The 23,750-nt window shown below is 45.8% G+C and overlaps 1 protein-coding gene across 1 annotated transcript in view; it reads left to right on the forward strand.

Annotated features, from left to right (window-relative positions):
• The window catches only part of LOC146861876 (alpha-2-macroglobulin-like), a 1,085,963-nt gene that overhangs the window by 158,488 nt on the left and 903,725 nt on the right, over window positions 1-23,750 (forward strand). The window contains exons 9-10 of the mRNA XM_085641046.1: window positions 1,049-1,163; window positions 8,299-8,408. Of these exons, the coding sequence (XP_085497172.1) occupies window positions 1,049-1,163; window positions 8,299-8,408 (225 nt within the window). The remainder of the gene's footprint in view (window positions 1-1,048; window positions 1,164-8,298; window positions 8,409-23,750) is intronic.

Raw genomic sequence — 23,750 nt, forward strand, 5'->3', positions numbered from 1 at the left:
TCCGTACTGCTCCTCGTAGGCGGGGCCTCACTCCGCACGGCCGCCACCAGCCGCAGGTGCGCTTTCCCTACCTCTGCAGCCCCGTGGCAGAGTCAACAGGGCCCTCCACATCCGCCGGACCTCTAGGCCATGCTCCGCCGGGGCCGGTGGTCATGCACGGCAATCAGCGTCGCAGCGGTAGCGCAGCAAAGGGCACCGCCCCCAGCCGCATCGCACGCAAGTCTCCCGGCTGCGGCCGCCGGTCTCGCCACTGGGCCCAATGCTGCCAGAGGCCCCCGGTCCTGCCCCCCGGGCACAAGGATCGCCAATCCTCCTCCCGGGCCACCAGGGGACCAGCGCCAGCTCAGGATGTCAAGCGGGAGGGTCGAGGGAAGGTGCTATACAACGCTAAGCCGGTACGGCGGCGGAGGGACTGAAAGCACGTCCTACTCCGTCGCCATCTTGGACACGCCCCCCATATTTTACTTTTTAATTAATTATAAGTGTGTATACTAAAATAAATAAAAATAAATAAAAAAAACACTACCCATCCATTACCCCGGGATACTCCAGCACCCTAAATAAGAATTGGAATAATATTTTAAAAGTAAACATGTTAAATAAAACATTTTCAGTTACAAAATTAACAATAGATACATAAATTAGTATAAGTTAACATTTATATGTTTTTAACTAAACCCTCTGAATATGCCTGGCCAAAGGGCTTTAGTGCACTTTATATGAGTTCTAGATTACATTACATAAAGTCAGATTTTTTACTTTAAGGCACAGGGAGATTAAGTGATTGACCCAGAATCACAGGATGTTGAGCTGACACAATGACTGGTACCCTGGTCCAGAGTTGGCAGCATTGACCATTACACCACATCTCATCCCTGATACATTTAATGAGATAGTGTGTTCTATACAAGTGAAACTATATGGTTACATTCATGTTTAATTTTGATGAGAACGGTTGCTGCGGGCATACAATTAGTGGGCATTGCCTCAGTGAACCAGTGCAGTCACAGTTTCCTCAATGCCCCATTTGGTTTGCTTGCATTCATAGGCTGACTCCAAAGGATGCTTTGCTGAAGTGGTAAAAACCCAAATGTTCCAGCTACGGAGAAGAGGATATGAAATGAAAATCACAGTGAATGCCAAAATGACTGAAAAAGGAACAGGTATGTATCAGCCAATTGGAGAAAAGGAGAGATGCTTGTGTACTATACTCCCTTCCAGTAACATAAATGTAATTCTTTATTGTATTACTTTATTTCTGTTTTTCGTAAAAAGTTATGTAGAGCCGTTTTGCTATTCCACAGCAGTAGGTGTAAACGTATGCAAAATAAGATGTTCTCATTTTAATGGAACTTCTACTATTTGTTAAATAAAATGTACGCCATGCATTTGAATGGAATTCACAACTCATTTGCAGACAGGCCACATTTCTATGCTGTATGGCTTCAGACTGTAAAAGGAGAAATGCATTCAGCACTTGTAGCATCAGCCTCCAGGCCTGATGAGTGATAAGCAATTTGTGAGTATTTTGCCAGTGAATATCAGGCGTGGACATCACAGAAAACCAGCAGATGTGGGCGGTGTATGTTTAGCACAAGGAGGGGAAAGGAGAACATTGAATGTCACTGCTGCTTCTCTACCCTTGCTGCTCTTGTGATGCCGCTGGAGCACACTTGCTGTTGCACTAGTTTCCTGTGCATCAGGAGCAAGGAAACAGCCTGTGCATATTCCTGGCAGAGCGGGCTGTATGTAGCTGCAGAAGCAGCAACATCTTCCTCCATTACCTCAGCCTCTCACGGCCCGAGGATGAGCATTCCAGTGATTGCTAAGATGGAGAGGCAATGGAGTGTGCCAGAACCAATGGAGGGCACTGCCACAAAGCCTGGACCTTCACATCCTGTGCAGGCATGCACAATGACGGTGAACAACCATTACAACGCAACTTTTACAACGCACTGCCATTACAACGAAACTGTTACAACGCAAATGCTGTGACAATGCATTCCATTACAACGCAAGTCTTTACATCGACTTGCACTAGATAGCGTGCTAACATTAAAAATAGTGTAGTTTACTATCCAAACACCTTCCCTACTGCAACGTGGACTGGAGTTAGAATAGTAAATTACCCTTTTTTAATGTTAGCACGCCATCTACTGCAAGTCGATGTAAAGACTTGCGTTGTAAAGACTTGCGTTGTCACAGCATTTGCGTTGTAAAAAATTCGTTGTAACAGCATGCGTTGTAAAAGCATGCGTTGTAACATCATACATCCACAATGACTCCAATGATCTAGCTCGCCAATCTAGCTCTGGCTGTGCTCTCCTGCAGCCCTGCCACTCTATTTCAGTTTTCTGTTTTCTGTCATGTGGTCACGCTGCCTTTCCTTCTCCATCCTGGTCTTCACCATGCTGTCATAAAGATAAACCAGCAAGGGAGAAACCATCAAGGTACATCAAGGAAAACGCACCAGCGTTTGATGTGCTCCTGATTCAGGGTTCTGCTGCCAGCATGACATAGTGCAGCCTGAGTTTGCCACATGATACTGAAACATAAATAACTACGTTAGTTTGTCCGCATTGGGTTGGATTGTGAGGAGAATCCCCTCATCTACGATAGACGCAGCAGCATTAAGTCAATATTGTGGCCATCTTAGATGAGGAGGTTCCAATCACAATCCAGAGGAGTTTGCTGGTTAGTCTATTTCATTGATCAAAAGTGTCTTTTTCTTCTGCGCCTCACTGCAGTGCAGCCTTCTTTGTTGTGTGCCTCAATATGACAGGTGTTTGTTTGTATGCTGTCAACTGTACTGATGAAAAATCTGAAAGATGGTCGCCCTCATGCTAAATAAAAAGGAGGAAGAAAGCTCTTTATAGGTGGACTTACACATCTAATGCACAAAGGAAACGGACTGTGCACAAAGTACAAAATAACTAGTTAAAGGAAGAATACAAGAGATGAAAGAACTTCAGCAGCAGTTTTCAGGCAATTTATCGTCATAGATTGAGTTAAGACTTTGAACCACAGCAGGCGATAGTAGTTAGATGTACTCAAAGGCAATGCCTGGAATATTCGGTAAGTCAATCCTTCTGCCTGAAGAGACAATTGTCCATTCTGATCCTAAAAAAATTACATCTTTGATAGGTTTGGCAAGTTACGCAGAAAGAAACAGTAGGCAAAAATGCAACGTTTTTAAATCCAGATTTTGTGATTTTTACAATGGAAAGTGGAAATATACTTCAAGTGCAGAAGCATTTTCTAATGAGGAAAGCTACCACCAAACACATGGGACCACATGTACGAAAGTTTGAAATAGCGAGTTCCTAATTGCGATTTCTTGAGAATCGCAATTGGGAAATTGCCATTTCCAATGTATGAAACTCTTTTGAGTTTCATTTGCGATTCACAGTTGGTTGCAAATAGACCTACCTCATGAATATTAATGAGGTAGGTTTTGGTTTGGGACCCAATGAGAATCGCTAAAATCACAGGGATCATGGCCTGCTGGGGTTAGCAGACCACCATGTCTTTGATTGCTTTTAAACAAAAATGATTTTTTTTAAATGCACCACGTTTTCCTTACAGGAAAATAGGATGCATTTTAAAAAAAAGAAAGAAATGTTTTCTTTTAATTTTTTTTAAGAGTAGGCAGTGGTCTGTGGGACCACTGCCTGCTCTTAACAAATGTTTATACAAACATTCACAAAGGGGAAGCGATCCCTTGAGGACCATTCCCAACGGCGAATGGGTTACCGCATTTATGTTGCAAAACATTCATACATACCACTGCAATTTGGTAATAAGAAGGGACGCCCTCAACATGCCCCTTCTTAATACTGAAGTGCAAACCCAAATTTTGCTTCGGTAACAGGTTACCGAAGAGCTATTTGTATTCGTACATGTCAGAATGCCTTTTTGCGTATGCACACGGGCCGATTCTGCGAATTGGTCCATTTGCGACCTCAAAATGGCTTCATACATGGTTTGGTATTTGCGATCGACATAGAAGGTATTCCTGTAGCAAAGGAACTACCAGTTTCTAGAAAGAACAGAAGACATTATCATGGATGAAGTATTACAACAACATCCACCTGCTCCAGTACATGGTTGGAAATGAAGTTATCTTAGCAAAGTCAAATTAATTGATAAAATTAAACTGTTACGCTAAGGCAACAGTAAAACTGAAGCTGAGAATCTTACAAATTGTTGATCCATGTGAAGTTAGAAAACTATCAAATTTACATGGACACTCGCTGGCCTGCTTGTCTCTAACAGTACTGACAGCACTTTTCATCACATCCGGCTGCGGTCTGTTCACTATACCAAGATGCACAACCTAGTCAGAAAGTTATACTAAATACAAAGTCCGGCAGTTCATCTGGAGCCACAAAATAGTGCACACTTGAATGAAACGATTTCAAAAGTAATTGAGGTCTCTCAGAATATACAATTCAGGTACTTTGCACCAGATGGAGAAAATAATGAGTTATGTGATGTAGACTTCAACAACAAACTCTTAACTCCTAAAAATGTAGTTGACTTGTTCAAAAATCAGTTGATGCATTTACAGCCAGTTCCGCTGAAAAATCAAATAAAACCTTTATTTTGCTGTCGGTGAACAAACTACAAAGCAGAAACAAAGAAAATACTGAAGAATACAAATAATGAATGATGGAATGCTTGAATTATTCTCAGTATTAGAGAAAATGGACAACCCAGTAACCCAGGGACCTGGGCTGAACAGTTAATATAAAAAAAGGTGGTCCCTATGGGGAAATTTAGCCTTTGGACTTCCACTGCAATAGTGATATTGAAAAATTCTTCTGCAGGTTATTTTAGCTATCTGATAAGTGCATTTATTTTGTTAATTACATTCATATAATGTAAGGACAGTCCATAATGATATGACACAGCATTCACATTTCACAAAAGATAAGGTGCTCCTGACAGTGATGTTGCAGTGATAGTTAATAACGTGATCAAAAAAGTGTGCTTGTTTTATACCAAAATATATACATGTTGCAAACATACTGAATCAAAAATTCATTTTTTCCATGTGGCTCTACACATTCTCATTTATTGCTACTTTTGCTTAGATACATTATCCTAAACATACCTATTCTTTTATAGCCTTCAGATCGGACACACACGACAGCTGTACCTGTAAGAAAGAATAGCACAATCCTTCAGTAGGCTTTTTTTGGGCTTTATTGCAGCTATTTGAATGCAGTTCGCTGAGGCTTTAACTTAAAAATACATTTGATACATATTCGATTGTGGGTCTCTTTGCCCCACTCCCCTGGTATGTACACTTAGTGCAACATTACGATGTCGGTCGGAAAGGCTCCGAAAAGCATTCGGATTTTCCTAACCCGAGTCGGAAGCCATGTTTTCAACCGACTCGGAATCCGACCGACATATTACGATGGAAGGTAACCATTCGGTCTTTCTGACTCGATTCCAACAGGCATGTAAAGACTTCGAGTTGGTCGGAGCCAAATCATACAGCTCTATGCACCACGTTTCCCACTGATGTATTACGAAGTCGGATTCAGACAGCCTTTCCGACTCGGTTTGTCCGACACGAAAAGGCAGTTGAAAACTGACTTTGGGGGCCCGTAGCAGGTCCCCCTTCACTCGGACCCCTCCAGCTGGGGCCCCTGTGTGTACCCAGCTGGGGCCCATGGCAGGCACCATGGGGTTCTCGCAACAGGGTGCAAGGTTTTCCACAACCACCCCTTTCTTCAATGGAAGCCTGTGTTGTCGGTTGGAACACAGGCTCCCATTGAAGTCAATGGGAGTCCAATCGAACTGTGTTTGGAACCATCGTAATCGGTCAGTCAGACTCCCCGAACCCAAGTCGGTTGGAAACGATTCTGACAAGGAGTCGGTCGGAATGCTTTCCGACAGACATAGTAATGAGGCCCTTAGTTTTTTGTTATAACCACATTGATGTTGAGATGATTATGTACACAATTACGTAATCTGATACATGGTTCTTTTACTTTTAGGTGTGTTCTGTTCTTATTCTGTCCTGATTATGACCCCAATCTAAATTGTGCTAAGGAGTCGAAACTTCGACAATAACGTGGACAGTTTTTACATTTTGATTGTTAGGAGTGCCATTTACAACAACATACTGTCCTAATCAGTCACATGTATATATTTTTGTGTAACACAAGCGCACTTTTTTAATCACTTTATTCCCTCTCATTGCGCTGTCATGCCACCTTAGTTTGGACCCAGTCATATGCATATCAGTCTTTACCCTGCTCCAATGGGAGCAATTCAACCCGAACTTCCTGGCCAGGTCCTTCATGCAACTGGAACACAAGCAGCCCAAGACTGGTTTCACGTTTATTAAGGCTCATCAGTTGGGTATAGCTTGCTTCCAGTGGCATAGCGTGCATAGGAACATGTCTAGACAAAAACCATCCCACTTAGTGCGTCACACTGAACAATACAAAAACATGATCGATGGAATGCTTGAACTCATCTCAGCCACTGGTAATCACTCGGCTGCATCTAAGTCCATCTTCATTTTGCACACCATGCCACCTCAGTTTGCAATCAGCCATATGCAAATCAGTATTGACCCTGCTCCAGTGGGAACAGTCCAGACTGAAGTGCTAGGCCAGGTCCTCCCTAAACCAAAAAGCAAACAACCCAAGCATGGTTTCACCTTGATTTGGGATAATCAGTTGGGTTTAACTTAGTTCCAGTGGTGCAGTGTGCACAGGACCCATGTCTGGATATACCTGTCCTACTTACAGTGTCACACTGAAGCATACAATAACATGATGAATGGAATGCTTGAATTAATCTCAGTCACTAGTAATCACTAGTGGCTGTCTCCCAGTTCGTAGTCATTTTGCACATCATGCCATCTCAATTTGGACCAAGCCATATGCAAATCACTGTTGACCCTCCTCCAATAGAATCAGTCCATCCCAAACTGCCAGGCAAGGTCCTCCCTGCACTTAACACAAACAACCCAAGACCAGTTTAAACTTTACTGCTCGTCTATCAGATATAGCTTGTAACACAGTGTGGACGGACCCCATGTCTGAGCAAACCCATCACACTTAGGGCTTCACATGGAAGCATTCAAAACCAGGATGGATGGATTGTGTGGTTAACTACCTCAGGGTTATTGGGGAAGGCCTCTATTTCATCTGCAAAATCTGCTAATGTATGTCTTCATTCTTTGTCTAGAACTAGTGACAGATTGGAGTGATATCCAGCAAGGCCCAAAATACAGGGAGAAAAGGGATGAAGAAGTGGGCACCTTTGAAGTATGCCTTTGTGACGGCAGAATTCCTATAATATCCTGCCTCTCATTCAAATTACTGCTTTGTGTATTGAATATAGAATTCTAACTGTCCTGATATAGTGTTCCACAATTCCTAAACAGGACATCAGAGCCCATAAGTACGACCACCTGACACGATCCAATGCCTTCTCTGCATCTAAACAACATGTCAGCTAAAGAAGTGCCTGGCTCCAGAAATGTCAAAAAGACTAGATCAAGGTGGACCATTATATTACAACCTGGAACAAACCCATGTTCTCAAAAACTGGAACCAAAGATGTCAGACTAAAGGCTAATAATTTAGAGTAAACTGTGTAATCTACATTTAACAATGGTATGGGAAGGTATGAAAAGCAAAGAATTTTGGGCCACATGTATGACATTTTCATTTTTCATTTCCTTAGTAGTAAATCCCAAGCAATCGCTATTTAGGAAATGTAAAATGGAATGTAGACAATTTGAGATTTCTTAATAGCGATCCCTACTGAGTAGGAATCGCTTTTAGGATATTGCTACTTTGGAAATTCTAAAACATTCGTTCTCGTGGGCTTACAGACCCAAAGGTACGAATGGTTTTGTATTTACAAATTTGCGATTTCCAAATAGGAAACCACAAATTAGGAAGTGCACAACCAAGGGTGCCCATGGGCTTAAGGTCCACTTGATGCACCCAAAAAAACTGGTGCACATGTAGAGCGCACAAATGCCCTAGGGGCATGTGGGTGCTACATGGCACATTAAAAATGCATTTTGGGTGCATTTTTTAAAATTGCACATGGTTACGATCGACTTGGAGTTGATGGTAATGCCCATTTCGCATTTAGGAAACGCTTTGTAAATGTAGTATGGTCTTTGCAAGCAATTTGTTGATATCTTGCATATCCCTTCCTGTATCTTGAATATAGAGCTTGGTTTTCTACTATCTGAGAGTTTGCATGCATTCTGTGTGCTGTCGAGATCTTCACCATCTTCCAATTCCTTTCAAGGTGTGGAGTTAATGGGAGAAGCCTCGAGTCAGGTGACGAGCACCATGGCGACAATCACTTTTGTGGAGGTGGACTCTATGTATCAGCCAGGTGTTCCCTTCTTTGGACAGGTAAACCCTCAAAGATGATGAAAACCTTTTGCCCGTCTCAAAATTGCTGTCTAATAGTTAATTTGCATAGGAATGAAGAGCTGGGAAATTTAGCCTGGCTGTGTAGAGGTAGGTTGTGGGGAGGCCACAGATTATGGCGATGAAAAATTTAGGATAGGCTGGGCACCTCCTAGCAGGGTCGTACTGTTTGTGCTTCTAACTGAGCTGCTGTATACACCATGCTGACTTTGCCCTACTGAAGGCCTAAAGAGAAACCAAATTAGTTTTTAGTTTCTCTTTAGGCAGAGCCTGTAAGGTCCCTCTGGATAGTGGATTTTGGTCCCGTCAGTTACAGCTACAACTGCAGAGAACTGCTCATCTGAGATGGGTGTAACCCAAGCACCTGCAGTCCCTGCAGTGCAGGGGAGCCCCCCCCCCCCCCCCCCAGGAGCCCCCTCCCCCCACGCTTCAGGGTGCCCCTTTAAGGCCAAAGACAATGAGTATCTGTGAATATGGATCCCGGCCCCTCATCACATCATGCAGGTGGGCGCCATCATTTTGCGTTAACCTCCAATCTCTTAGATATGCAAAATCCTGGGTCTGTGCAGGACCGCTTGAAAGGAGGAGTCAGACACGAATTGCCGGGAGCGTGGGCACATACTTTTTGCTCATGGGCGTTTGTTGTTTACTGGCAAAGTCTGTTTAATTTCCTACAAACCCCTTTGTCAATACTTCACATCAAAATGTAGGCAAAGCAGCTAGCCTGTAATGTACATTTCGATGGAGAAAGACCTATTTTTAACTTTCATATTTCCAACTGAGATGTTCAGCTTAGTCTTAACGCCGGAAAAGTCTGTTCCTTTTTCAAAGAACGCACCCATTGCTTATGCCTGTGGTGTCGGGCCTCAGGCCCACATGATGAGGAATCAGCGACACGGACACATGGAGATATGGTGTAGTAACTGGCCACGAGCACGTGCACTCGGGCCCTTTTATTGACGGGGCCACGTCACTCGTGACACCCGTGATGGATGGGTGTGGGGTGCAGTGTGTCCAGCCCTCGAGGGAGTGGCTGGGGTTACAGCTTCCTGCTGAAACACTAGAACGTGTCTCGCAGGACACTACATTCCTCCCCAACTTTATTGAAGGACAAAACAAAAAAGTCAAGTCCAACCTGCGGGGAAAAACACAGTTGATGAAATACCACAGGGTCCATCAGCTTCTCGAGTCAGGTGGCAGGACGACATCAGACGTTGGCTGGTGGCCTTGGCTTGCAGCAGAACCTTCTCCGCGGGCACTCGTAGTTTAACCTGAGGGACTCAGGGCACGACCGCTGGCTTGGAGACGTCCGCTGCCTACCGTCCGTTCGCTGACAATGACGGGTCTTGCATGGCTTCCTCTTGGCTGACGTCGGTGATGGTCTGTGGTGAGATCTATTAGTTCTTTTGGTGGGCTGCGTCATGACCATGGACGGGGTCTAATGTGAGAGTTCACGGAGGTGTTGCTGGACCGACTGTCTCTGTGGAACGCTTGGCTGTGATCGGTACCCTGTCGGTGGGGCAATGTCTCTTCTCGCTCTCCCGCCTGGGGAGGCCCGTCGTCGGGGTTGCTGCGGGACTATAGGAAGGCTGCGCTGGAGCCGCTGCTTGTGGGCCGTCTGGGGCAGCTGCAGGACCGCCGAGGAGCCGTTGCTTGGTCGCACGCACAACCCTCACGGGTGGATGAGTCTTGGCCAAGACTTGCACTCGCTGCCGCGGTTCCGGTGTAGGCCAGGTTCACAGGAGGTTTTGGGTTCCCTTTAGTCGGCTGGTGTGGCAACGGTTAAGGACTCCAGTCCATCGGTACTCAGGGAGTGGTGCTTGACGCATGTGCCGATGGCTGGCGTGGGTGACGGTTGCCAGCCATGTGGTGATTCGGAATGACAGGTGTTGGTGATTTGCTGGGAGAGTTCGGATGTTAGGATGGACCTGGGCAGCCACGTGCTTCCGCCTTGCTGATGTTGAGTGTCCATGGCGGCTTAACACGTAGAGTGTGTTGATCCTCTCTTGCCTGGCTTGGGGGCCGCTGCCGACTCCATCTTGAGGCGGTGTGAGGACGGACACTCAGGGCAGATCTTCACCCATGGCATCTGCGGACAGGAGCAGGGATGCCCCTTGACTTGGACAGCCGACGCTTGGGGAGTGGCCGTTCACCTGAAGACGTGTTGTGGAGAGACGCGGTTTGCAACTGCTGCGGCTTACGTTCGGTTCTCCTGTGAGGCAGTGCCCAGGGACGGTGGTCCGCCTTGGTGGCTGTCAGGTGTGTCAGGGTGAGCTCTTGGCTTGCTGTGAGTCCCCGGTCTTCTCCTTTTTCCGGTCTATTCAGTCTACCTGTGTCTTCCGGTTTTTCAGGGTGACAGGGCTGTCACTCTTCTTTCTTCGAGGGCGTTGTGCTTGGACCTCGAGGCGGCGCTGTCATGGCGCCGGCTTCTGCCTTCGCTCCGGCGCGCTCCTTGCTTGCTGGGCGACGTGACGTCCAGTCGCGTGTCGCTGGCGTTGGAGCGCCTGTTGCTGTGGCGGCCGCCACGTGGAGTGTGCGACTCCTTCCTTGCCTGTCGTGGGTCACCGCCGACTCCATCTTGAGGCTGTGTTGAGGAGGACACTGTGTCACGGACACTGTGACGCTTTCGGGCCGCTGCGGGTGCGACTCCTCTTTTGCCTGTTGTGGGTCACCGCCGACTCCATCTTGAGGCAGTGTTGAGGAGGACCCTGTGTTGCTTTTCTGCCCTCTGCGGGGCTTCGCTGGTGCAGTGGGGACATGGTCGCTCTCTGTGCTGCGCTCAGCTGTGTTTCGTTGCGGAGATGCTTCTATCTCCCGGGCGCCTGCCCGTGTTGTCGGATTCACTGGTGTGGTCTTCTGCGCGCTTCAGAACACGTGCGCTCCGTCTTCGCCTTGGGCGCTCCCTTCTGGCACTGGTGTGCCTGTGGTGTGGTTGGCGGTTGTGCCTGTTCCCCAGGAGGGGCGGGTGATGCGACCTCTTCACTGGTGGTGTCGTTGGGCAGCCACATGCGGCGCGTGTTCTGTACCCGTCTTACTTGTGCTTGCTGTTCGGTTGGTCCTCCACTCTTGCTAGTGGGGGTTGTATTTGGTGTTGCTGCTTGAGTTTGGTCAGTGCTTGCTTAGGCTGGAGGGGCTCCGAGCTTTCTGGGGGCAGCTCCTGTGAGACGTTGCCGTTTTGGCTGCCCACTCTTGTTGGTGGCTGTCTGTGTGTAGCTCCAAGCTACTTGCAGCTCTTGGCGGGGTTTGTCAGCTTCTCACTATACTTTGCAGAGGTGGCAGGCTGTGCTCTTGCATAGGTGATGCTGGTTTGTGCTGGTGCAGCTTGGGGCACCTTGGGGCTCTTGAGTGCGGCAGAGGCCTAGGGCTTTGCTGTCTTTACGGGCATCTTGGCTGTCCTCACTTGCAGGGTGCAGAGGGCCACTCTTCGAGCATTCTTCTCCGAGGGCACGTCTTGCTGTGCCTGGTACAGTCCGTCTCAGCCACTGGGCGTGAGCAGGCCGTCTTCCCCATGGTGGCGGTGTGCCCTCTTGGACCCGTTGGCTGGTGTTGCTGGTCGTGCACTGCTGGTTTGTAGGGTGCTGTGCAACTATGCTTATCGCCGGTCTGCAGCCTTTGGTCGCGGTGGGCAATCAGAGTGTTGGATCGCACTCTGGATGCGCCCGTGTGGATCCTCTTGCTAGGGTCCCTTTGCGAACCTCTCCCGGTGACCCTGCTACTTCTGGCAGGGTGGTGGAGTGTCGGGCCTCCCCTCCGCTCTAAGGCGCTGGCAGTCGTGGAGTGCAGCTGGCTATTCGCTCAGGCCTGGTAGCGCGTCTGTCCTTCTGCGCGGTGCGCCTGGGGGACCACCTGGTGGCGCTGCGGTCTTTGGCACTTTCCTGTGCTGGGGTTAGCCTAGGGCCTTTTCGCCCCTTGCTGGGTGTGGATCTGGAGTTCCTCTTCTCCTCACGGTTGGTAGCAGCACCTTGGCATGGAGTTCAGAGATGCTCCTGAGCAGACCTTAGATGGCGCTGCCACCGCCTGTACTGTAGGTCCTCCGCTGCTCATGCGGTATCTCTGGGTTTCCTAGGCAGCGCTGTGGCCCTCCCCTCGTGGACCGTCTCAATGCCTGTCTGACTTTTAATTCTAGGGTGAAAACCCCTAGTTAGTGAATGTGGTGGGTTCAGTGACGTGTAGATTGGCAGGGGAAATATTTATTCTTTGCTGTGCATTTCAGTGACTGGATTTTTCCCCAGTGTTGTATTGGTGCTCCACTGCATTGTCATCACGAAATTATAGAAAAGTGTACATCCCTATACCCCCTTCTCAGTTTAACATTCCCAAATTCCATAACTCTAGTTAACTTCAGTTTTCGCAAACTAACCTTTGTCAATAGAAATTACAATTTTGCTCATTGAATGAGGCAACTCAGAAGCATGTGACAGCCTCTTTATCCAAAAGTTATTTCCTCTTTTTGCAGTAGGCTTCATACTTCACAGCAGTATTTCACGGATTACTCTCACCTTCCTCATTGTAAGGAAGTATTTTCGATATGCATGCAGCCAACCTCTCTTTCACAGATGCCCCTTTCAAGAGAGTGCCTTACGCAGGGCCCGATCCACAAATATAACTTACGTGTAGTAAAGTTACCAGTGCAGAGTTTCTGCACTCTGGGAGGAATTTCAGCACTCCTGGTGGAATCTACACACTGAAATGTGCAGAGCAGAGATCATGCACTCATAACTTTATTACATATAAGTCACCTTTGTGAATCGGGCCAGCGGTTTGCACTTACGGGGTCTTTGAGACACATTAGTATATCCTAAAATAGGTGAAAATATCAATTGCAATTATTTGCTGGCTATAGGAGATGATTGAAAATTGTGCTTGTCCAGGTGTTGTCACATACCATTATCACTGATTTTATAAATGATGGTACCTGAGCAAATCAGTGTGCAAAGGTTATGACGTGGGCAGAAAAGGTGCAAAACAAAACCGTTAATTTCATTCCTTCCTTGCCCATCTTCCTCATATGAGGCCTTCCCTTATGAGTCATTATTTCCTCCTACCGAACTTTTTTACTCTTCTCATTAAGATTTATAACCTACCCTCAGCATGGCTTCATACAACACACTTGACCCCTCACTTCCTTGAAACAAGAGGAAGCTAGGCATTAACTTCCTGTTTTTTCTTTCTGGGGCTTTAGTTCGAGGTTGTCTATCCTTGCAAGTTGAAGATGTTAGGTCCGTTTTTTAGGTCTCGCCTTGCTATCGCGTAAGCGATTGCAAAGCGAGACTATTGTAAGCGAGTTTTAAAAGTGCTCCCAAAAAGCGGATTGCATGGTTAGCACGCGCACAATCACGCGCATCGTGCCGCCATGCAATCCGCTTTTTGGGAGCACTTCAAAGGGTCCGCTCCCCCGCCTGGAATGCGCTCCCCGGCCCCCAAGCGCGCGCGCGCCACGCTCCGCCGGGCATGTCTTTTTTTTGTGTTTTTTTTAACTTTAAGCGCGAGGCGCGCGTGCGGCCAATGCTTGTTCTCCTTCGCACTGCCATTGTGTCTAGAAAGAAAACCGGAAAATGTAAACACAGAAGAAAAACTGCAGCGCGGAAAATACTGTACTGCATTACACCATTTATACAGCATTCCATAGCGCGTGCGGCCAATGCTTGTTCTCCTTCGCACTGCCATTGTGTCTAGAAAGAACACCGGAAAATGTAAACACAGAAGAAAAACTGCAGCGCGGAAAATACTGTACTGCATTACACCATTTATACAGCATTCCATAGCCTGAGGCGGCCATGAAGCGCATTTGGCATGACTGGGTTCTACAAATGTGAAAACTATCTTGCTAAGAGAATAACACAACTTTGCACAGAGAAAACCCAAAAAGCAATGCAACATTTGCAAAGGTCAAAAATCGGACTCCTCGCAAAACTCCCCACTCGAAACAAAATCTTTACACGCCTCTAGCATCTGATTTGCTTCTAAAGGTACCCCCTTTCTCCGAATGTTGGGGTATTTTCACCTAAAAAGCAAATCTTGGATCACTCGCCCCCTCTTTCAACCTGCTATCAGAATTTCTAAAAGAGGTATGGTAGGTTTCAAAAGCATGTATTTAACGTAAATGTTTTTTTTTTTTTTACCATTGCTGTTGACTCTGTTGTCATTTAATATTCCGGCTTTGTTTAACGGCTATTTTATCAATCCACAGCCTTCTCAGAATACACATGTCTGCAGGTACAACGGCCAATGCTGGGTCTAACTTAGAATGCTCCTCTCCTAAAGCGCGAGGCCCCACAGCTCTACCATCTGGTTTTGCATAAGACCCATGTGCCACGCTACCTTTTGGAGACGTTTGGTACCTTATCACACTCCTTATGTGCCCTGGGATTTGTTGCAGAAAAGACGTATACGTGTTTTCTCTTCTGCTTTCCCTTGACTCTTCCCATTTCTGTGCGGGAGGGGGCTTGTCTCACCAGCTCTTCTGCATTGCCGTTCCTCCCTCCTGCAGTACCATGCACGGCAAGCGGGAGGCTTGTCTACTCTCTGTTTCCAACTTCATTCTTTTCTCTCTTGTTCCAACTTCAGTGATTTCTTCAAGAGTCCCTGCTCCCACATGCAAGGAGCACTTTTCACTCCTGCATTTTGGGCACCCCGTTGAGGTGTCTCCCGCTCATTCAGACGGGAACCCCCTCACTGTTGCCTTTTCAGATTTCCCCACCTCTGGGGTCCTATGTGGCCCTACACGGAACATTTCCTACTCTTGAGGTTCTTTGACTGTCGCCCTCTGATGCAATATGTTGGTACTTCTCTTGCCCATTTCCTAGTCTCCCTCACCGTCGGGCCCATGCTCATTCTTGCAGAAAGCCCTTCTGGTTTCTGTGTGCCTCAGCCCTTCTCCTCTTACCCCAGCCTCTGTTCTTTCATGCTGGGTGCACTTGCTTCTGCATTTTTATTTCTCGCTCCTGAATTGAACATGTTGCTGTAGCACGGGTTTCTCTCTTCTGCAGTTCATTCTTTTTATTTTTTTGCAGTTTTTATATGGCGCAAACTCGACCCGAAGGTACTGGAATGCTTTACGTGAGAACCCGTTACATTACACAAGGACGCATTCATTTGGTGGGGGGTGGGGCATGGCACGGAGAGATACAGTGATTTGTTCAGAACCACACGCTCTCGAGCTGACGCCGAGACTCGAACCCGGTTCTAAACTCGGCATCTCTAGCCGTTACGCCACACCATCGCCATCCAAATTCTCATCTTCCCTTTTAAAATCGCCTGAAAGGGCCACTGCTCTTTACTGCAAAGTGCCCTTCTCCCTCTCTCTGCATTTCCCTACTCCTCTTTCCTGCAGTGACTGGTACCCGAGCCACGGTCTTCATAAGCGACAGTAGTTGGGACCCAGAAGAAAGCGTTCTGCCCTCTGTCGGCTTCTCCCTTGGCATCATATTATCCAGGCAGATTCGCTCTGAAGCATGTACATTGGTTTCGCGCGGCCAATCAGAATACTTCATGCTAAAAAAAACCGACTCAGAATTATAAAATGCGATAGCTGAGCCCTTCTCCTCTCCCTTGTGTGCAATGCACTGGCCTAGATGCAGCGCGAGAGAGCTGTGGTGCCCGTACCCCGGGGCACAGCTCCCAGTATGTCACTCGAGTTTTAGACAAGGCCAGTGGCATGAAAGTCGGATTCATGTAGGGCTAGCTACAGTACGTCGCAGTAAAGAGACGTCACGTGCCATGGTTGAGTGTTCTGGGGCGGTGTAACCAGAACAACTGCTTTGGTCTGTTCGACATCTCCAGTGTGTAATTGCGTTAGTAACCCCAAATCTCTTTTGGAGAAGAGTTGGGAGTCACAGAATATAGCAGGTGGCACGTTTCTAAGGTGTGTGAGAATGCGTTGCACGTGTGAAAAACAAAGTCCATCACTGGAATTATGACTCTAAGGGCCCATTAAAAGGAACTATTTTATGACATTTCAACACGGTCATTAGAGGCAATATTGTGGATGGTTTTAATACAGAAGTCCGAAACCATCGTGCTGAGAGGTAAATTGGACACGGTTCATCGAAGGGTATAAATAGGGCTTGAGGGTTATAAATGATGGAGTAAGGTAAAATGCCCAGTTCTGTAGTTAGCCATGAATAACTGCAGTCTGTTGACTATAAAACACAGCGTGTCACTGCTGATTTACCAACAATCTTAAAAAGTAGCAGCAAACATACATCAGCAAGCAAATGTGCCCATCAACACATTTCCATAAGAGTTGCAAAATGTAATATAGGTCCCATCTTTCTTTTGCCCAAGGCAGCTTTTTTCAATGTTCATTGTGAGCGGGACTTTCCGAAATTCTGTTTCTTAGTTGGCCCTCTGTCTTGCCCACTGGTACAAACAGTGCAATATTCCTCCTTCCATCTGCATTTTTCCTACAGAACCCTAATCCAACCAAGCACGAAAATAAATTGACAAGAGGCCATGCCTTAGTTTCATGGAGCAGAATTATACACTATTTGGCTGATGGAGATGTGCGGCCCGACAACTTACCCTGCTTCCAGCCGCTCAGCTGGAGATAGCAGTCGAGGGGGAAGACTGGGTTTTCCCGTTTTTAGGGGTTCGTGTAAGTAATTAGATGTCCTTGGAATTCGATGAGTTGCAGCTTTCCCTCCAAAACCTGCACATTACACTACAAGCTGAAGAACGCATAAATACGTTGAGGTCTACGTAGTATTTATTAACTTCTAGGAGGGAGCAAGCACAGTTAGAACTGTTCGGGTTGTCACACCGACGTGGAACTAACTGTGGCCAGTACGGCGGTGACGTGGAAGGGTGGTAATGCTAATTGAAATGTTTCGACAAGATGTAGAAAGAAAACAAGACAAGCCCGGCGGAGCGTGGCGCGTGCGCTTGGTGGCGGGGGAGCGCATTCCAGGCGGGGGAGCGGACCCTTTGAAGTGCTCCCAAAAAGCGGATTGCATGGCTAGCACACGCACAATCACGCACATCATGCCGCCATGCAATCCGTTTGGCATCGCACTTCAAAGGGTCCGCTCCCCCGCCTGGAATGGGCTCCCCCGCCCCCAAGCGCGCGCGCGCCACGCTCCGCCGGGCTTGTCTTGTTGATAAGCAAGGAGAGATTAGTGATTTGCCCACAATCACAGGGTGTTGAGCCGACGCCGAGACTCAAACCTGGTTCCCAAGTTCCAAAGTCGGCAGTCCTTTGCATATTGGATTAGGTGTCTCCTCCGGGCACTTTAATGTTGGGTGTTTCCACCTCACAGTGGCGCTATAAAGCCCAGAGCACAATTCTGCTCTTAATAAGAAAAAAACTAGAACTTCTTTCCGTAGTTTAAGCAATTTGCAATGCAATAGGTCTCACATTTACGTGCGTTTGAGCTATTGACATTGCAAATGACAATGCATTTATCTGTTTTTAAAACTTAAATAAAAGGCAGTCATTTGCAATGTCAATAGCTCAAACTCGGGTAAATGCGAGACCTATTGCATTGCAAATGCTTGTTAATTAATTAATTATGTGATGTTAATTAGGTTAGTAATTTGCTTGGGAAATGCTGCAGCAGTTCCTTAAAGTATAAATGAATATGGTGTAGCTATGATACTTTGTAGAGGCTGATATTTTTTGATACACAGCATGGTCGTAGGAGACCTTCTACAGTGGTTTCCGACTGTTGTACTTCCAAAAATATAACCGCTGAATGCACCTCCATTCCAAAATTTTAAGGAAGCATCCAAATAAATACCACCCACTACCAATCCCCAGTACAAGCTGGAGGCGGTGTCATGCAAAAGTGGGTGGCCGTGTCTGTTTCTGCCTAGAAATAGATTAAAACAAGGAACCTTTTCCAGGAGGGAGAAATAAACCCTTTACATCTACTGCTTTGTTTGATGAGATGAACCAGCCAAACTAAGTAGGGCACAAATGCCTCCATGCAATGGAACAAGCTTCCTTCTCAGTCTCTAATGAGGGCCATGACCCTGGTAAGTCTCCTGAAACAATGTTATCATTAGGATCTATACTAAAAATGATTGAGAAGGGTGGGGAGGCAGATGTTGTGTCCGAGAAGGTCCTCCAGCCTCCAACCAGCACCTAGACTGTTGCCTTTAGCTGACAATGGTGATGAACCAGAGGGAGAAATAAGGGGGCACTTTGTTTAGATTCCTTCAATAGTGGAGGTCCTTGAACATTTAAGAAAAAATTCTATCCTTCCCAGAGACATAAGTAAAAGTGGACGATGAGTACTTTTTCACATAATATCTAAAAAGGAACCAGAAAGTTTTCCCCTCTATAACGCAGTCAACTGTAGACGGGGTCCGCTAAAGAACGCTGCAAAATAATTCCTTTCTTTAGTAAGAGTTAATTTTACTGAAGGCTGGATTATCATCCCTGGAAGCGTTTGTTTCAGAGGAAACCTCTCTAGCAGATGTTGCTGACAAGAAGTTGTGAAAAGCAGTAAACTGAGCTTATTCTGCACCAAATCTTTCTATAAGATCCAGTAACTTTGCAAATTATACAGTTCAGTTGCTCCTCAAGGAACTTAATTTTTTCACAGAGGAAGTTTACCAAGGCCCAAACTTCACCCCAGCATTGTCCTTAATGGAGCATCTTGTCAGATATTTCCTTCTCCTCAGTATGTTCTGCTGCAGCAGCTTCAAGTTCATCAGTCGCAGCCAGAAGTACACATGGATGCGTTCCTGGGCAGCAGGTGCATCACATAAAATCATTGTTGATGCTCTGGCCTTTTTTAGGTGCAAATTATTTAGTCCGTGGCTTGAGGAATTGAACAGAAGCTAGGAAACTGATGTCTGCTGTATACCCTTCCTTCAGAGACCGTGGTTTTAAATACAAGAGGGCTTTTAGATGAGTGTGGTCTGATATCAAAGAGGACTGTCCCATGCATTCCAGAACCAAGCAGCCACTACATAGAGAGCCATTACACGCAGGTGAGTTTTTATTACATTTAGAACTGGACTCACTACAACAGATGAAGACATTGCAATGCAGGTACATACATATATATTTGTCGCTCCCAATCTCCTGGAAAGTATACCAAGAAAGATAGCACTCGCGAGGGCAGGTTCCTCAGATTTTTATTCTTGAACCACAGGCACAGACGCGTTTCGGTAACAGCCGTTGTCGATGCTACAAATCCTTGTTAAGTTTGCTTGGAGTGACAGAGACAAAGCTTTGGCAAGTATAAAAGAATTGGAAGATGAACTCCTGAAGGAAGAGGATCAAACTAAGCTTCAGGACATAAGAGACCAGATGAAAACGAGATTAAAATCCTATGAACAGAAGATTAAAAAACGGAAGCAAGAAAAATTTGACCGCGATGAGAGAGATTATTATCAGGGGAGAGTCCTAACTTTCGCGCGGAAATATGATAACCCAAGGAAAGAACTACGCAAAAATACACAATCCACTGAGGCTGCACGTGACATCAGAATCGGAAGTCACTGGCAATGAGTCGTCAAGTGAAGATAACCTGGCCAATGTACCAACTGCTACTGAACACACTCCCCCTTTTCAGGAGAGAATCAAACTCATTCGCCAATCTTGGTAGATAGGGGTCGGGGGAAACCCCCCGAAAGAAAGGTCACAGGAAAACGAGGAGGGGCGGTAGGAGCCATCGGAAGCAACCGCTCCCCACCAGTCAAACGCAGCTGTAAAGCGAGTTTCAAAAGGAAGTAAATGAGAAGAAGAATCTTACCATTATTAATCTAACTGAAAAGTGTCTAACTAATGTGGAAGAATCAGTATTGAGACTAGGATTATTGTTTTGCCCGCAAAAAACTTGGGACTATACACAGACCCGCATTGATCTTTTTAAGTTCGCCCGCAAACTCAAGTTACACAAATATTTTAAAATGAAACCTGTAATTACTAAAAAGAAGACAGCCCAAGCCATAGAGGCTACGGATCCCCTAACTAGTAAGGACTTGAGTGCGCTTGCACTCCTAGAACATTTGAGGACGAATGAAGAGATAAGGAATGTTCCAGAAACACCAATGGGCCTCACACAGCAAGTAGAAGTGGCGGGTGTAACACAATGTGGGGGTCAAAGCCCTTTTAAACCTACTTCGCAATTTCTCCCCCAAATGCCAACAGATACCATAGACGTATTTACAGAGGCAGTCATCAAAGATCTAGTACGCCTCCGCAAAGTGAAGAAATACTTACCTACTTCATCTAAGAATTTCTCCAAAGAACAGCAGCACGCATTGTTTGAAATGAGTCAGGATGCCAATATTGTATAAAAGCCCTCTGTTAAAGGGGGAAACATTGTTCTCCAAACTCGAGAACGGTATGATGCAGAAGCTAATAGACAATTATTGCATAACAAATACTATGTGACAGTAAAGGAGACTGAATACCATCTGAGCATTACCAACTATCACACAGTTATATCCGAGTGGCACCAAAGAAACATGCTGGATGTGGAGGAACATTTATTTCTGAAATGTTTGAATCCCATAATTCCAACATTCTTTCACCTCCCCAAGGTGCATAAGAATCAATTAAATCCACCGGGGAGACCCATTGTTGCATCACAAGGAAGCCTTATGGAGAAGATGTCAATATATATTGATTATTTTCTGGCACAGCATGTACAGGAACTTAAGTCGCACATTAGAGACACTAAAGACTTCCTGGGTCATATCAATGGGATAGAATTGGAAGAAGGCTGGCAACTTATAGTACTGGATATTGCTAGTCTCTATACATGCATCACGCATAGTCATGGACTGAAAGCTGTCAAATATTTCTTGGACAACCGCCCTTTGAAATTCTTGAAACATAATCTGTTACTACTCGAGTGCATTGAATTCTGTTTCACCAATAATATATTCCTCTTCCAGAATCAAATGTATAGACCGGTCTCAGGAATGGCCATGGGCACCTGCTTCGCCCCCGGCTACGTGAATTTATTCATGGGCTGGTGGGAGGAGCAGGTGGCATGGGAAGGAGACATGGCAGTATGATCAGATAAGATCGTCACCTGGCATCGTTACATCGATGACCTGTTTATTATCTGGAGGGGGTCAGCTGAGATAGCACACACATACATAAACAGACTTAACATGAATGAGGTCAATTTAGAGTTCACCGGAGAAGTTAGCGCCATATCTGTCAACTATCTGGACCTCACTGTGTATGTGGAAAAAGGAAAACTGTGTACTCGATTACACAGGAAATTGACGGCAGGGAATTCAACCCTCAATGCCTCGAGCAGTCACCCCAGAAAACTTATTGACTGTATCCCCTAGGGGGAACTGTTAAGACTTAAAAGGAACTGCTCTAGTGATTCAGAATTTCAGAAAGCAGCAAAAGATAGCATGTCCTGCTTTAGCGTGAGAGGCTACAGCTGGGCTGTCTTAGATAGAGCCCTAGAACGAGCTAATGCCCTCAGCAGGGAGAAGCTGCTAGAAGAGAATACGGAAAAAGATGGGATGGTCTCCAAGAAAATCCAGGGACACATCAATACATTTAGACTAATTACCACTTATTACGAAAACACCTGGGAACTCAGAAAGATTCTGAAAAAGAATTGGCACACCCTTTTATCAGACAATGTAATGGGGGGGACCTTCCTACCAACCCCCTTGTGACCTTTAGGAAAGCCAGGTCTTTGAGGAACACCTTAGTACATAGCAATCAGAATACAAGGATTAATAAACCTATCCTAGGCCCCCTTAATGGATTTTTCCCTTGTGCAAAATGTAAGGCCTGCAAGGCTAGCAAGAGGGTACTCACATATGAAACTCCAGCTATGGACGGTCCCAAAAAGATACAGAAATTTCTCACGTGCACCACTCCCTACACTGTGTACTGCCTAACATGTCCTTGCGGCCTAAAATATATAGACAGCACTATCCATCCCACAAAAATCAGGATTTTAGAACACATGAGGGCAATCAGTAATGGGGATGAAATTTATCCAGCGGCACGCCATCATAATCTGAAACACCAACGTAATAGAGATCTTCTCAGTTACTACTGTTTGGATCAAGTGCCAGTCAACCCACGGGGTGGGGACAGGGTTCGTAGCCTTAGACGGCTCGAATCCCGTTATATCATTGATCTTCAGACAAAGGCCCCCCTAGGATTAAACAGCAGTGAGGAATTAGCAATACATTTAGGTGATTAGATCTCCTGACAATCTAATTGTGTTTGTTGATAAGGGATGTGGATGTGAATTTCATGTTTATGTTTGCCTTTAGGTGCTCTGGGTACTGTCTCCTATTGAACTGTAAAGAGATTTGTATGCTTAGCTCTTCACGGCTGTGAAGAGTTTATTGATGGATTTTGAATTTGATTTGTTTTGCTGCTTACTACCACCATAATAATATATTTATCTTGACATAAGTAATTATGTCAGATAGCCCATCCAGGGTGAGATATTAGGACTCCCCAGTTATTTGGCTTTGCCCATTCAGGGCGTGATTGTGACTTGGGCGGTAGCGTTTGTCGAAATATGGGCGATGGTTTACATGATTTCATGAATCATGAATGTATATATCCATTTATGATGCATTTTTAACCAGCTTGCTTGAGCACATGTTATTCGTTCAGGGTATAATAAACTATGCATGATGTCGATATGTGCAAAGCTTGGAATATAAACGCGCATTTGGTTTGATGACATCCGGAAATAGTTCCAAGAATGCGGCGCAAGGTGCATTGTCAGTGCGCTGCTTTTAATATGGTTTGTCCTATTTTGATTTTGTGATTGATATGTAAACATGTGTATTTAAATGGTGGTATGGCGCGAACCGGCATACATCGACAAAGGATATACATCAACAAAGGCTGTTGCCGAAACGAGTCTGTTCCTGTGGTTTAAGAATAAAAATCTGAGGAACCTGCACCCGCGAGTGCTATCTTTCTTGGTATACTTTCTAGGAGATTGGGAGCGACAATCGTTTATGCGGGTACACCCCCGCAAGCGTGGCACCCGTCCGAGAGTGCACTGAGCTGGTGCTGTGTGGAGCTTTCACATATATATATATATGTATACATATATATATATATATCCTAGATTCCGTTGTCCTCCCTAGATCCCTCCTCCAAACGGGCACGGACCACCAAATTAGTGCATAAATAATTGTATTGCGATGCAGCCATTACGCGTTTTGGCTCAGACGAGCCTTGATCACATGAAAAACCCGCGGCTTCAGCCTTTTCTTTTTAAGGTGACAAGTGAGCCGTGCAACGTGCATCGTGAATAAATATTTTAAAACCATGAACATTTTGTTAGAATTGTATGTAACTTATGATTATTCACAATTTGATTTATCGGCGTCAATTCTTAGGTAAAGACATCATTC

The sequence above is a fragment of the Triturus cristatus genome, chromosome 2_2, assembly GCF_964204655.1.
Source record: "Triturus cristatus chromosome 2_2, aTriCri1.1, whole genome shotgun sequence".
Taxonomy (NCBI): Eukaryota; Metazoa; Chordata; class Amphibia; order Caudata; family Salamandridae; genus Triturus; species Triturus cristatus.